The following is a 16,725-nucleotide window of genomic DNA, read 5'->3' on the forward strand; positions in this document are numbered from 1 at the left end:
AGTAGTACCTTCTTCTCATTGTTTTCAAAAGGCTTATCTACTTCTCCCATAAATAATTCTTTCTTGTTGGTGATGACAATTAATAGCTATTTCACAGGGCGTCCTAGTGAGTCCGGCACCCCCCAACCCGAAATAATAAAAAAGTTTTAGCGGTTAGACTTCCTCTTGCCGTTTAGAGCTACCGTAGAACATCTAAGAATAGTATCTTACTTGAATTTTTCAAAGTCATATTTATTTTTAAAATAAAACATCATGGGCAGTGCTTATTTCAAATCTCTTTTAATCTATATTTACGTTCATCTTTCCCCTCCCCAAAAGATCGTATATTCGCCTCTAGCATTTGTGGTCATTGTGTGGGATTACATCTCTAGGAAGTATGTGCAGAACGTCTGAAAAGGAAGTTTTTTTTTTTGAAAGAATGGACGAGGTCTCCCTTTTTGTCGAGATCCCGCCTTATCTTTGCCAAGTGCATATTTTCCGAAACGTAAACACTGGCTGCGCGGGAATCTTTGAGCATTTCTTTGGAGCGTTGTAATCTGGTTGAGCTTCGCGCCAACTTGCCCCGTGCCAAGCGCCGGGAGAAATTTCGTCAGTGGGATTTGGGGGCACACCAATCTGCTCTCCGCAGTGCTGGCGGAGAGGCACTTTGTGATTTTTGATGCATAAAAAAAAAGACTCAACACACTCATACAAAATCGTCATGGTTGGATTCGTGTCCTTTTTTCCTCAGCAAAAAGATCATTTCTGGTGATTTCATACGGTAAAATTGCATGTGAGCTGCATTTTTAATCGTGGTTGACCTTTTTTTTAAAATGTGGAAGGAAATTTTTTGACCGAAAATTCGGAAAAATGTGAGTGAAAGTGTCCTCGATGTTTATTTTCATTTTTTTTTTGTTCCGATGGCCATTTATCTCGGTATTGCCGTTAAATATGAAACCGTTAAAAAGATAGCACACGCTCCGAATGTGACATGACCGCATAATGCCGAGTTGGGTGCCGGCCAAGGGATACAATCGATTCTCCGACTTTTATTTTAAAAACTGTCAACCATGAGTGGTCCAGTAAATGTCCGCATATGGATTTTATGATACTATTTTTATTTAAGCATGTGCGATTGAAAATCCAATGGCATCGTTACTGTCGTATCTTACAAAAACTGTCCGCCCAAATTCGCCACACCTACACTACGTCTACAAAATAAATACCCCGTTTCCATTTTAATATCTCCGAAATATTGCCAACGTTCGATTGAAAATGAAAATTTGTTGAACATTACTAAGTATTTTATCATTTGACGTCATCAAATTCCTCCGAGTATCCACCCAAATTTTTGTATAGCCATCGACACAAATATCGATGGTAGATACGATTTTAACGTTGAATTTTGTTCTCGTTTATTGATTTAGATCCTGAGAATAACTCTCAATGAAAACATTTTAATAAAAGCAAAAATGCCTTCCTTGACTGTCGGCAACGAAGTACAAAAATGTGCGTTAAATATTTTTCATGATGCTGTGGGTGGATATTAAGCGTTTGCTATCTAAAGTAATAAAATTATTTTTACAAACCAAAACTGTTACGCAGAAAAAACTAGGAGAAGAAGTCCACAAACAATAAGACATTTCTGCGAAGATGTATTCCTGCCCGGAAATCGTCAGGCATCCAGATGTTCAATTTCTCAATGCCAGTTGGACCTATTTTGGCCTCTTTGGTGCTTAAGTCTTGGCGGAGATGCAATTCTGCTTATTTTATTTTCATGGCTGCATTACATGGCTATAGCTGGAAAGCAATTCATTCCCACCTCAAAATGGTGTGGATTTTATTATAGCTAAAACATTATCGCGCCGAGAAATGTTAATGTGTCTCTGATGTCATTCATTTAATGCCCTTCCCAAAATGTGATCCTTATTTATTATCCTTATCTTACCCATTCCTAAAGCTTTATGGTCCACTCGATAACACCAGATTTTGTTTCTAACAGTCCCCTTCACCGAATTCGCAAACATGTATTTCTGAATCGGATGAGGTCATACAATTAATAATGCATGTATACGTATTTTTATTTTAAAACCTACGCTTGCGCAACGCAATGTTTCGAGTTTTTTCACCAACTTGTCCGTCTGCGAGTTTGTGAAAAAAGTCAAAGCAAGCTTCCCTTTACACCATATGGCAGCTTTTTATTAATAAAAACTCAGCATCAAATACTATTTTAATAAAATACATTTAATATTGGACGAATATCTATGCTATTACTTTCCGATCTTGGCGCTTTCCTTCCAAGTAGCCCAATAACGCAATATAATAAAATTCTATAGAGCAACCCTCTGCGAAAATTATCCGCGGAAATTGGTGTGGTCCATCGCCAAGCATCCCAGTCCCTCTTCCTTCCTCGATCGCTCCCCTCTCCGTGCACCAGGAGGCGCGGTATTCGGGGAATCCCTGCTGCTCATCCATGAGGAAAATTCTCCCTCACCACACCTCTGACATTTCCCCTCACTATCACGTCAATTCTCGTTTCGTACGATCAGCGTCTTTTCCGTCGTCTGCTTTACTCCGCTTTTACTTAGTAACTTCTCCGATCCCTGAGGCCTTTCAAATTTTATCTTATCCTGACGGTTTGTCCATCGGGAAAATCTCCTTAGTTTCTTTGATGACAAAGATCAATTACAATTTACATTTTCAAACTCTTTCAAAAATTATCGCGAAGCTGGTTATTTTTCTTTCAAATCACTTTAATCTGCATCTTGTCAATCCGCGTTTGAATTAAGAATCAATTGCCACGAAAAAGATCATTTTTATCCGTGTCATATTATCTCGGATAACTAGTTGACAGTATTCGTTATGGATTTCAATAGGTTGCTATTGTTAATTATTGTTGATGTTGATAGTTACATTTGTTTGTGCTATGCTTGGATGCAATGAAAATAAATTATGAAGCTGTCATGAAACAATACTCTAAATAAGTTATCTGTTAATTTATTGTTTACTCTGATGGAAAAACTGATAATATATCCAATTTAATAGTACCTTTTTGCGAGATTTCGGCTGTGTATCAATCTTGCATAAATTTTCCTGTTCCATAATGTGCTATTTACTCTTTCAGCGATGTTCCACTTTGAGTGGGTTAAGATGATAGTAAACTTACCATCACAGGAAGATCGAGTTCACAATTGCAAACTTTTTCTCAGTGTTCTTCCTTCCTCTCCTAATCCCACCCATCAAACCAAGTTTCTACCTTCCCCAACCCCCGTGCTCATCCTGCCTTCTTCTTTTCTCCATTACGAACTTCAGCAGCCTCTCTCTCTCTATAGCTTTCCAACCACTTACTCGTTCTTATCTCTTCGAAAAGTTTATTTTCCTCTCTCCCACCTCGCTCAGTTTCCCCTATAACCATTTCCTCTCCATCTTTTCTTTCTCTTCTGCACCTGCATTACGAACGCCCGAAGCCTACTCTTACTTCAGGCTTTCCGATCCATGCGTCGTGGTACTCAATGCTAAGCTATTTGCGAATCTATTCTTTTTACCTCTCACGAGAAAGCAACTCGTAGTCAACTCTCTCCAATTGTGGAAGTATCTCTCTCTGTGAAGGAAATTGTCTCGCAAATATCTTTACTATTCCCATTCTTAATCGCCGTTTTGTTGAGGTAATTACACCGTTTACAATCCATCTGCTTCAATGTATACCCGTGGCGTGATTAGGTATATGCTTTGGAGGGGGATGAAGGGGCCTGAGCCCCCCCCCCCCCCCCCAAAGCTCTGAAAATTTTTTAAATACGACATGCCTGGAAATGAAAGTATTACATCATTTTGGCACTAAAAATTTAAATTTAAGCCGACGCAGTTATTATAAGTCAAAACTAGATATTAGTTTTAAATATTCTTTATTTCTCTGAGGCTTTGGGGGGTCCCAAATCCTCCGATTTTTGGTATGGTACCAGTTATACCACCAAATCATTATCTTCCAAGGCGATGTTCAGATTGGGCTAACTGAACAACCTTGTTCGGAGATTTGACTTAGAAGAAGATGGATTGGTGATATACATGGTGGCTTACCTGATATTTTGCGCCACTGCTTCTGCGGAAATTTTAATAAATAAAGGTAAGCAACTTTGCAAAGTCCACAGAGTTTTTATTTCATTTCTCGTATTTCAAAAATTTAATGGCATGCCAATAATTCAGATATTAACTGTTGAAATATGGATCGTGGGACGTGAGAATTAAATTGGTGAACGTTGCGAATCTTGATGTAAACCCTTTTTCCGCCTTGGAGAAATTTTGCTAGGCCGGTAGCCATTGTTCGCAGTCAATTACCTAAATTTGAGGGATCGACGCATTTTCTGAATTTCTCTTTTTTCAGACTTACGACTTTAAATTCTTCTGTCATTAACTTTTCATTCACTCATAGTGCTCCTTGATAGTTATGCGAGCCAAAGTGCGTTACGCTATTCGATAAATAAGATGTTGTAGGCATTTAGTGTTAAAGAATAATCACTCTCAAAAAGTAGTCCTTATCATAGCGTTGCACAAGCTGCAATAAGCTCTCTTATTTACGGTATGAGATCCAAGATATGAGAGATGGGCACCCAATAAAACCCATGGATCGACAATTTTGTTGGTATGCTATTCTTTTTACCGCCCTTATGACCTTGACGGTGACCTTACTGGGTCAACGGTTGAATTTTCGTAAATAAAAGTGTTATTTTCGGGTTTCTCGTGTCCGAAAACCTAAAAATTGACAATTTTGTCAATGAAACTCAGACTTTTTTCTATCTCGATTTTTTTAACATTGTAACCCCATAAGGCAAATTCAAGTTTTCGGTTTGGACCCACATTTTGAGGTAAAAAGGTCAAAATTGTACAATTTTGCTTACACTCAACAAAACTTAGCACCATTCCCCATAAGTGTTCCAATTTTCAGGAATATTGCTCGATACAAAGTTAGTAAAATTTAAGGTCAAAAATGACACACGACCCTTGGGACAGTCTGTACATTATATTTATTTATATTCGACGCTTGAAGTTATTCGATTCGTGGACAGGGGATAATCCGAGACCACGGACGCACGTGAGAGGTTTGGACGTTTTGTTCCTCACTATCGATCATTGGCCTCGAATTGGGGCCGTAAATACAAGGGCCGGCCCGAAGTTGGGGGGGCAGGGGCGGTGGCTAAAAACATGCGACCCCCACATGCTGCTGCTCCTTCATACCACGCACCCCGCGCCACGGGAGCCTTTGGGGGGGGAGGGGGAGGTTGTGACCTCATATAGGAACGCCACTCTGACGCAAGGGAATCTCCTCAAACGCATTCCTCGCCGTAAGGACATCTTGCTGTACTTGACAGTGGTGTAAACTGGTGGCCCGCACATTGAATTGGCATTTATTTATATTTCTCGCTTGTGGTATCCTTCCAAAAAGTTTAGGTCACACACAACGTTCCGTGTTGTAGTTATTTTGCGTATAAAAGTGTCGAAATAATTTGTGTACACCTGAGGTGAAACTTGCCGTGAAAAATAAATTGACATTGCCGAGATTAGAACCCAAATCTTCCGATTGTTGGTATGGTACCAGTTATACCACCAAATCATTATCTTCCAAGGCGATGCTCAGATTGGGCTAACTGAACAACCTTGTTCGGAGATTTGCCTTAGAAGAAAATGGATTGGTGATATAAATGGTGGCTTAAATGAACGACAACCGAGAGTTCCGGGTTCGAATCCCGGCTGAGCCAAATGTTTTTTTTTTCATTACTGCGTGCAAAGGGACTTGTTTCATTCAGTGCTTATTGATCTTGGTGATCGACTCTCTATCAAATGCAGGTTTCAGAAGCGTAGAGCATTGCGTCGAAAACTCAACCCAACCAGCCAGTTCACAAAAGCATATCAAATTAGCTCATAAGTTTGCGTGGTCAGTGTAATGTGATGTTTGTGCGAGAAGAAACTTAAAAATAACACGTTTTTGGCACATTTTAGTGAAAAATTGAACAACTTGTTCATTAATTCATTGATATTTATTTTTATAAAGTTTAAATAACTTTTTCCTGTTAAATATGTTTTATGAACCAATATGGTTACTTTCTTTTTATTTTATAAATGCAATTGAATCCGTTACTGCGAATTCGTCTTATCTTTGGTAGGTTATCTCCTTTTTGAATTTTCGTTACACATTCTTAAAAGGTAAAAAGGAATACTAATTTATAACCAATGATATATACAGGGTGTCCCATTTATCTTGACCACCCGAAATGACTTTTTGTCCAGATGCAAATTCAAAAATGTGTCAAGCAAATGTTCATTAGCCGTCAGAAGGACATTGTTATTTGCAAAGATATGATCAGCGGTTTGTCTTTTTTAAATGGCACCCTATATTTTTTTATTTGGCAATTCAACGGACGATGGTTGACTGAATGACGGGTGTGCATTTTACTATGTTTTCATTTGTTCACTGTCAACTAAGCAAGTGGAGTAGTTCCAATACCCGCGTACCTTCACTAAGCGCTAGTGAGTCAGTCATTTTTCATAACACTGTGTTTATGTTAATGGTCCACAGTGCATTGCATTTTTGAATAAGTCTTTAAGAGAGGAAATGAATTGCCGGATAAAAAATATAGGGTGCCATTTAAAAAAGACATACCGCTGTTCATATCTTTGTGAATAAGAAAGCTACAAGGAAGGCAATCATGCTGATTAATGTCCCCCTGACGGCTAATGAACATTTGCTTGACACATTTTTAAATTTACATCTGGACAAAAAGTTGTTTCGGATGGTCAAGATAAAAGGGACACTCTGTATAACCTTTATATATTTCAACGGATATAAGTGTTTCTTTCTAAGCCATGCATACATAATCCCTCCTCTTGGCAATCCCCTTTCCTCGCAGTCGGCGTGGCGTCCGGTCAAAGGAATATTTGGCGGAATGGGAACCGGGCGACATCGCCATCGAGGGAGTTGGCAGTGCGCTGAAAGGGTTGTTGCTTGCCCGCGGGACTCTTGTCGTTGACCCCGTGCGTACCCCTTCCCCCTTCCAGCCCCCACCCTCTTGTGTTGGGGGAATAGGGAAATCAGCTGCACTCTCCCGCTGCGTGCCATCCCACAAACCTCCAACTCTTCCGCCATGCTTGTTATTGCTGCGACATCGGCGTCTTCGTTCCCTGGGCAACTCTATGCTGCATTGGGAAACTATAGATTGAAAATTGGTAAAACATTTCTATTCCTTTCGAACTATTTTGATGAAGTAAGTTTCACGTAGATAAACAGTGGCGCCGACTCCATGGGGCCTGAGAGGGCCCGAGTCCCCTCAAAAATTCGTTATGGGTGTGAGGAAAAAATGTTTCACGCTTGTCGATTTTCCCCGGATTGTCCAGATATCGAGATTCGAGTTAACAGGGTTCTAATGTTGATCGTATGACTCTTCTAAAATGCTTCAAAATCTAAAAAACTCACTACTTATAAAATTTCCCGGGGCAAGATCCCCGATTTGGGAACCCCAATATTTTTTGTAAGTCGGCATGTAAAGTGTAGGTAAAGTAATGCTTCCCCAGCAAACAATATTCGTGAAGAAAGATCTTCTTAGTCGGCGAATACACTGATGGCGAGTGATTTTGGTGAGGCCGAATCCTAGAGGAGTGGGTTAAACCATTATAACCCAGGGCTGCTTTTGCAATAAATTAAATTTTAAGACTTCTCATTGTAAAAATGTGTACATTTTCCACTCAATCATTATTATTGTGGCAGCTACATATTTCGCCATTAAAATTCAGAACCAAAAAGAACGCGTAATTTAAATCTTTCCTGAATAGACTTGAAAATGTATACATTTTTGATGTTACTTAGAAGCAAAATTGGGTTATAATGGGAAGGGGCGTAGGCGAGGGTCTTCCTGTTGAATAAAGTTTTCTCGGGTTACCAGCCGGGTGAGAGTGACCATTTTCTCCAACGTTTCAGTCCGTCACGTTCTTCGTCATTGGGGAATGATCGTGCGCGGGGCGCAGTTGATCCCTGGTGCAAAGAACGCACGAAAAGTGCAAATGTACGCCTGCTCCAGGTCCTCAAGCTCTAGGGGGTGGTAGACGGGAGGGAGGGAGGCCAATTCAATAACACTCGTCAAATAGAGAGTTGTGAGAGGAGGAATATATGGCGACTGGAAGAGAGGCAGAAAGAGAGGAAACACTGTTTGCATGAAAAGCGATGCCCATTCATTCGGATGCACAGGGGGTGGTAAATAGGCCGATATAAAAAGTGCGGCATTATCTGGCAAAGCAGTATAGGCAACGCCCACCTTTTTTCTTATCGGCAAATCAATTAAATGACCGCCACTACTACATGTTTTTATGAGAAAATTTAGGTAAAAAGTGCCAGGTTTAACCGACCATGCGGACGTTTTTTTTCTGCTTCGTAGGGTCCGCTAATAAGTTTCATGGAAGTTAAGTGTCACGGCGGGAGAGAGTATCGGGGCTGGGGTGATGGAACTTTTTGGCCCGAGGCCCCGCAATGGTGTCCGGCGGTGATGCGGGAAATGTGTTATTGAGCCGCATCCCGCCGCCAGTGGTCTGCTCCGCGCGACATTTCCGCGAAGAGAGAGAGAGAGAGGGGTGCGGGAGGCGTCCAAAGATCCGTGACTTTTTTAGTGTCGACTTGAAATTTTAAAATATTTATATTTTATTAGTCTAGCGATTAGCTGAAGCGAATATAGGACACTTCAAAATGATTGGTGCTATGCAGTGGTGTTATGGTGACGGTCGAATAGCACTTTTATCAATTTTGTTGCCTCAAAATTTCTAATGCATACATTCTTTACCAAAATAAATTTAATAAAATGTAAATGATAGCTTGTAATAACAAAAAACACACAGAGCAATATTTTACTTCTAAAAAAAGTTAAGGAAAGTGCGTTCCGGCACCGCTGATTTTGCCATGGCGTCACTGGTATTATGTAGTCATAAAAGTACAATAGATACAAAAAAATATAATACTATAATAAAAATGGATATGTACGCAAAGATAAACAGCTGAGAGACACAGGAATGGGTGACTATTTCCATTCTTTTATGAATTCACCCACGCTATAGAATTTATTTAATGACGAATATACCTTGAGATAACTTTTAATTATAAGTATTTGTTATCACTATAAGGTGGAGTTGCGGATGAATGCAGAATTTTCTAACTGTGCCAAATAGAGTTGTATTCTGTACCACCGGCGAGGTAATTTGTTTGAGGATCGGGGAAGATCTCAGTTATAAATCATGTAATTCAATGAATTTATTAGATTAAAATTTGTATTCCTACGTTTTGGGTAGATGCTCGTATAAATTATTTTCACTGTTTTTATATGTTCGGAAACATTTTTACTCCGTACCCTTTCGACACCAGAAAACTGTCTTCATCGCTTCCTCTCACTTGGCCGCGTGAATATTTGCAGATAACACGGTGTTTTTGGGTTTCTAAAGTGAGCATACCGAGGAAAAGACCGCGCAAGCTTAATCCTTTCCTTCCAATTCATTTCCAAGGGGCTATTTCCTCCGAAACAATGCATCTGACAGTCTGTAGACAAATGGTCATGCGCGCAGTCTCGCCGGTCGTAATGCCTTCTTCTCCAGTTCCTCAATCAGCTACCAATTCAGTCCTCAAAATTCAGGCAATCATTCTATTGACAGTCTATTCCAGGGCTTGAGGCTGAATTGAATCCCGATTCCCCCGAATGAGAGTGACCATTGGAGGTCAATGAAGCGAAGGTTAAATTGCGCATTGCTTCATTTCAAATCGATTTTTTCCGCGAGTGCAAGTGCTTTTTATTTCACACATCCTTGGTGGTTTTTATAGTTGAAAATTATGCGTTAGAACTGCTGCCCATTTGGAGGAACGCTGGGGCCCAGGAACCCCCTTCCTCAAAAGGAGAAAAATTAATTGCATTTTAGTTAATTCCCCTCCCCACCACTTAGAACTATCATAGTACTTCCTATACATCTATCAGTACTGTCATATTTTGTTTCATATTTCACATCCATTTTAAATATAAAATATCATGTGGGTATTTATTTTAAATCACTTAAGTGGAACTTATTCAACAGTGATCTCCGCTCCAACTATATATAGTACAATACATATATAGTATACACACAATCGGTATCACAGCATAAAATATATATATTCTATACTGTGATAGGGATTGTGTGAAGAATCATTGTTTGACCATATCAATTATCATTCTTATCATGCCGTATCTTCACTTGATAGTTCAGGATCAATCCAATCCCTATTTGTATAAAACCCCCTTTCAAATCTTTGCAGTACAAATAACGGTATCTTGTATCAATTATATCCTGAATCTATTGTCATGTGTATCTCCATTGGATATAAGCACATTGCTCCTCCCTGAAATAAAAGATGCTCACCACTTCAGTTATTTTTCTAATGGGTTTCTTTTCTGTGTGCCGTCAGGTTGTTGCATATTTTTTGTTTCAGCGGAGTAGTCGTCTACTTTTCAACTGTCACTACCTTTTTTATGTATTTACATTTTTCACTTGGGTATTTAGAGTATAAAAATTTTTATGAAAATGTATTACATAAAAGATGCTCAAATTAGAGGGGAAATGTCTCATTGCTCTTAACTATTTTTATTAAATTCTGAAATCTTTCCAGTTTGATTTATTCATTATTGATGACTGAATTGGGAAGCATTGATGGAGAGTTAATGTTTGAATTCTATTTTCTTATTTTCAGGATTCATCATGTGGGTCGGGAGTGGGCAACTCAGAGCATCGTAGCGAAGTGGAGGTTGATCTTGACCACTTGCTGGACATGGATGACGACGAACAGCGGAGGCGGCACCTACAGGCTAGTATCCAATGATTGTCTCTCCCAAAAATATATTTGGAACTTTAAATGTATATAGGTATATGCTTTGAAAGAAGTATCACTGAGAGACCCAGTTAATAAACTTTTTTTGTTGAGAAAACTCAAAATATCATTTTTTATTTTACCAAAATTACAGTTGTTATAAAAATATTAGACTTGCCTTGCAATAGTTTGAAAAATGCTTGTTTAAGTCCTAATTTATGCCATTTATGCATTATTTTAATTTACATATTAATTGAATGGAGGTTGGCTATAATTAGTGTGTGACTGTTGTTCAAGAACAGGGCTTGTTAAGGCGGTAACCAAAAGGGGGCACCCAAGCACTGTGTCCAATGTTTAGTATTAACCAAACAAGGAGATTAAAAGTTGAGGGTTTGATTTGAGTGGGGATGGTATGTTGTTTCCTTACTCTAAGAAAAATGTCTAGAACCAGCCATGGTTAAGAATGAGGAGTATATACCATTTGCATCAATTTAGGTGTAAAAGGAATAATAAAAATATTTTATGCTGAATTTTCACTTTATAAAATACATCACATCATTTAAATGTCAATAAATTATATTATAAAATCAAAATACAGCTAGCACTGATTGCTGGAGAAGTGTTTAATCGATATTTAGATATAAGGTGTGGTGCTTAGCCAGTGTATAAACTGGATGTATTTCCCATGATTTCAACTCTGCAAGCACATGATTTTCACTATTTCAAGGAATGATGCAGGTTTCAAAATTCTGGTTATAAATGAACACCTCACCTGGTTGTAATTCTGAGAAAATACATCTTAGGGATAACTACATTGGCTTTGATAAATTCATGCTTTTTTTGGAAGCATAGGCTGTATAGGACACACAAATACCTAAAATTAAATACTAAATTAATTTTATTTGTCCTCCTGGAGGTAAATTGTGTATTTTAGGATTAATTTTGTATTTTTCCTGAGGAAGGGTGTCTAGTGTCTACCTGGGCATAAATTGTGCATATTATCTATGGATTATGCATGATTATAAGTTTTACATTGTACTTTGCCCACTGCAAACGACTCACTCTCTTGAATTTTTGCGAAAATTTACCTTTCCCTATTCCTCTGGAATAGCTAATGTTTAAAGCTGATGCCTTTTACACTCAGTCAACCTTGCCAGTTACAGCATTGAATAAATACAATGTGTCTGGGTGTGCCACATGCATTTGATTCATGAATATAATTGGAGAAAATTATTTGTCTCACCTGTCCCTTTTTATTTCCTGCACTTAAAATTCATTTGATCCAATGATGTTTGGTCCATTAAATAAAAATAATTGTCAAAAATAGATTCTTTATTGTATTTGCACCATTCCTAGTTCAAGAGATAACTGAAAAAATATGTATTTCATTAGTATTAGTTTGTTTGATATTTTTGTTTGAAATCATATGCTTCAGGCACAGTGAAGAGAACCAGTTTCTCAAATTTTGCTTCATTCACCTTTTGTATATCATGAAAATATCACAGAAATTACTTTCAATGTAAAGGTATTCAATATTAGGTATCTGCATGTACCTTATAGGGTGTTAGCACCCATACAGAGGATTTTAAGTTAGGTTAAATGGTAGAATTGGATGAGCTGAGTCAAATTCATGATTTCTCTTGGTGAGTCACCATATTTCTATATTAAGTATGTGTCCTGTTAATTCATGACGATTTCTCTTAGGTGATATGAGAAAATAACGTATATTCCCTTTTCATTGCAGGAAGTGCTGGTTGATGCTAAGAAATCACCCCGTGATGTGAAGGTAAATAATTTCTCCAACCTTTATTTTATATTTATAATATTTTTGACAGCCATTTTTCATGCTGCCTAGAAGTTATGATTATTGGAAAAATGTTTGCAAGAAATATATCAGCTGTTTTTCTTCAAGTACAGCTTATTTTTCATTACTTTCATTCGCATACATTAATTTCCTTTGTTTGAAAACTTTCTATATGCTATCCAAGTATATACATATTTAGTTTGGTGCACTCATTGATTTCCTATCCAAATGATGAAATTGTTCAACCTTCTCAAATTTCTGACCATTGTACTCCTATTTTAAGCCTCTCTTTCTTTGCTCCTGAATTTTAAAAATCGTATCCCTTTTTTTCTTTTGTAAATTAAATCCTTCCTTACAATGTGCTTTGTGTCTAAGGTATGCCTGTGCCTCCGATTCTTTTGCTGTTTAATTCAATGTCTGACCATCCCTCAGCTCACTGCCTTAAACATTAGTCTACCCGCTTCTTCATTTAACTCCAACTATGTCTCACAATTAGACTTTTGCTTTCCCTCACTTTTATTAAATGGTGCAAATCTGGCACTTTCAACTTTTTAGTAATGGCTGGACCATTATTTAGTTTGTGTCCTTGTTCTGAACCCATTGCAATCCATAAGAAATGTTATGCAAGCAAGATGGGTAACCTTCTCCATTCACTGAGCTAATTCATCAGCTTTTGGACCTTATTGAGCTCAGATTGCACCAAGCCAATGTATTGGCTGACTTATAAGTTTTCTGTTAACTGTATCACATTGCAGTGGTTACAATCATTTGTGTATTAATTATTTTGATGCATTGTCAATCTGTAACTAGTTAAATCTAATTTCAATTTTTAAAGGCTTAAGCAGATACACAAAACAACAATTCTAACATCCTATACATAGTCTGATTTACCCATGGTACTTATCATGCTTCAGGAAAGGAATGAGGACTAGTTGAAAGTTGGTTTAAATCTATTGTCAATATGTTTAGACTTGAGATTGAATTAATGTGTCCCAATGACCTCAGCCCAGAGGCTCCCCAAAACAATTAGTTCTACCGCTTGGATAAATTTCTTTTCATTTGGTATGAACCATAGTGCTAATGCGCGTGTTCTTTTCCAATTTTAGAAATTTGTGGAGGATCTACTGCAGAGAGCCAAGACACTCTGAATGACCATTGCAGGCGTGTCATCACATGAGGGGAATCTGTACCAGGTGAACAGCCGTCATCTCCAGTTCTCACCTGGCAATGCCATCAAGTGGAAACAAGTGGAACTGAAGAGTTTTAGCCAAGAAATGCTTCTGATATGTTCCAAGCAGTTTGCGCCTGATGGCAGATATGTGCCATCGATATGTCGATGAGTTTGCATATATTTGTAATTCAGTTAATGAAAAACTTTCCTCTGGAATGAATGCAAAACACCAACCCATCAGTGCGGATGTTAATATTACCGTTATGAGTGGTATAGGTAGAAAAATGAAACAGATACGTAGGCTAGTCTATGAAGTAGGAAATTTTGTATGTAAAACTTAATTAAGTATATTTTGCAGTGGATTTTTCTTCTGTTACGTGTGGTGATGTTTCATAAGGGTTTTGCTAGGTTGACTAAGACCTTAAATAAGAACTTGATTTTACTGTGGAACATATGTTGTGGAGTCTGTTAATGTCATCTCCCTGTTTTATTTAACCATTACATAGTCCTATTTAATGCTACTCAAAGTAATTTTCAGTATTCATTAAGTAAGTGTTTAAAATAGGGCATTAGGTATCATAATTCCCAACTGATATATTTTGTTTGACTCTTTATTTGAACATAATATATCCCGCTTTGTGATGTATTCAACCCATTGTTCAAGTTCCACATTAATATATTGTTAGATGATAGCTAACTTGCACAAAAATAACATTATTCTATTGTAATCACATTTATGTTCATAGTTTTCTTTTTTACTTTTCATTATCCTCATGGTATAATGGAAATGGTCTGACATTGCTAGTATGTTTTTGAAGTGCATGAACTTCATATCACCTCAGGTATACATAATCGATTCCTTCCATCCAACCTGATTTTTGTCCTCGTCGATAGAAATTAATTTTTATTTCTGGAAATTCCCATTGAGAGATACTTCGATGACATGATTGCCATATGACTGTTTGCATAGCACTTATCAAGGTTTTACGAAGGAATTTTATACCCAATATAAATTTTATAAATTGGTATTTGCTAATTTGCTATAAAAGGAATCTTCTACTAGTGTAATAAGATGAAAAAACACCCTGTGGCTGTTTGTTATCTCTAACAATGGGTTTTGTTTTTAAATCCTATGTTTTTATGTATTTCACACACACATTCATGACGAAATGAATCAGTTTCATTTTACCTTATTCTCTCTACTAATGTAACATGCTTACTTATGTGAAAATTTGTTTATCAGAGGTGTTTAGAGTAAAGACAATTTTATAAAATGTATCTTGATTGTTAGTCATACGTACCTGCAATCTAAATCTATTCCAACTTTTTTTTTATTTTTCATTGTCTGTCAGTGTCACTGGTATTGTGTTATCAACTGGAGCAATAGCATAGTCCATCGGACATAGTCATATTTAGATATTGGCATTCTAATTGTCTCATTAAGTTATTTCACCTGGGCACTAGCCTAATTTATTATTTACTTTTTCTAATTTTTGGATGCACACAATCAATTTCGTAAATGGCTTCTTTCTGTTAGAAGTCTCTCACAAAATTGAAGTTGAAATTCTGCTGGCAATGGCATCAACTTATTTTATTCGCCAAGAGCGCCTTGGAGCTGATTTTGTCACCCGACATGCAATGCCTTGCATGTTAAAGGCTGCAGAAAATATTAAGGTTGTAATTTAATTTGGTATTAAAGCACTTAATAAATAATCGTAGTCTTCAAATGACCAAAACCTGGTCCAAAGGGATGTTGCTGTGATGGGCTGTGTGTTAATTAAAATAAGTTTTTAGAGGACACTAATCTGAAAGTGGCGATAACTTATGATAGTGGCCACCATTTTTTTCCAAACGAGCTGTGAATTTTTCCAGATTTGTGTCTCAAATGGTCCATGCAAGGTTTCTTGTCCAAGTGGATGTATAAACAGTTGTGATCTCATACACTCAAACACCCACCACTCATTATTTCAACCCATTTTAACAATTTTCATATAAAGTTCATTTGTGGCAGTAGCCCATTATGCCATTGTTTGTCATGTTTGTAAAGTGCATTGGTAGGTGACATTTTTAGATTTTAGCCTGTCATTTCACTTCTCATTTATGGACTTAATGGTCTAACTATTGGCCTATGGACAGACTTTATCCATTAAAGGATAAGCATTGTGGAACGTTATAGACCTTAGTAGGTCAATGCTTCAACCAATAAAATGTGAGCTTAAGTATGATTTTCAAAAATCTTAACAAAAAAGTGTGATGTGTTGCTATGATGCAATGCACTGCCAGCTTTTTTTTAATACCAGTGCTTCGTACTTTTGGAAAAATGGTCCTGCCTCTCTGAAGAGACTAGGAAAAATTTGCTCTTTGTAATGTATAATGTGAAATAAAATGTGAATGGCAAATGAGTTGTTTTCTTTTTCATGCAGTCCCAAGTATGATTCGTGTCCCCAATAAGATTTAAACTCAAACTTGAAGCTACAGTTGGATTGTCTACAAAATGATTATGAAGAAATCTTTGTGACCACTAATTACTTAAGCTTTTAATTTTTCTAGTTTTTACCTGTACAAGAGTCAATCTTTAGATTTATGCTCCGATCATTGGTCCACTAAATCTGAAAGAGGAGTAAATATGTGCAATGATTGCAGCCCACCCTTCAATGTGTTGTCATCATTTCTCATCTTCCTGTTGTTCCTTTCTCCTCTATGTCCTTTCCTTGTAAACTTCAAAAAGCTTGAGATGAGAGGACATTATTGGGGCTAGGGCATCAAACCCCTTTCCCCAATGTGTTTGGAGTGTATGTTCTGAAGTTCACCGTCTGCAAATGAACCCCCCACCAAACATATTTTCTGGCTGCATCCATGACTTCTCTCTCCACAGCTATTGTACTAGTCCTATTTGTTCGCGAGAGTTTCAGT

At 37.5% G+C, this 16,725-nt stretch overlaps 1 protein-coding gene across 5 annotated transcripts in view; it reads left to right on the top strand.

Annotated features, from left to right (window-relative positions):
* Window positions 1-16,211, top strand: part of LOC124157899 (protein phosphatase 1 regulatory subunit 14C) — a 359,548-nt gene extending 343,337 nt beyond the window's left edge. For all 5 annotated transcript variants that reach the window (XM_046532967.1, XM_046532969.1, XM_046532968.1 and 2 more), the window contains exons 3-5: window positions 10,721-10,834; window positions 12,582-12,623; window positions 13,748-16,211. In XM_046532967.1, the coding sequence (XP_046388923.1) occupies window positions 10,721-10,834; window positions 12,582-12,623; window positions 13,748-13,789 (198 nt within the window). In that variant the 3' untranslated portion in view covers window positions 13,790-16,211. The remainder of the gene's footprint in view (window positions 1-10,720; window positions 10,835-12,581; window positions 12,624-13,747) is intronic.
* The last annotated feature ends 514 nt before the right edge of the window (window positions 16,212-16,725 follow it).

Source organism: Ischnura elegans, chromosome 4 (genome assembly GCF_921293095.1).
Source record: "Ischnura elegans chromosome 4, ioIscEleg1.1, whole genome shotgun sequence".
Taxonomy (NCBI): Eukaryota; Metazoa; Arthropoda; class Insecta; order Odonata; family Coenagrionidae; genus Ischnura; species Ischnura elegans.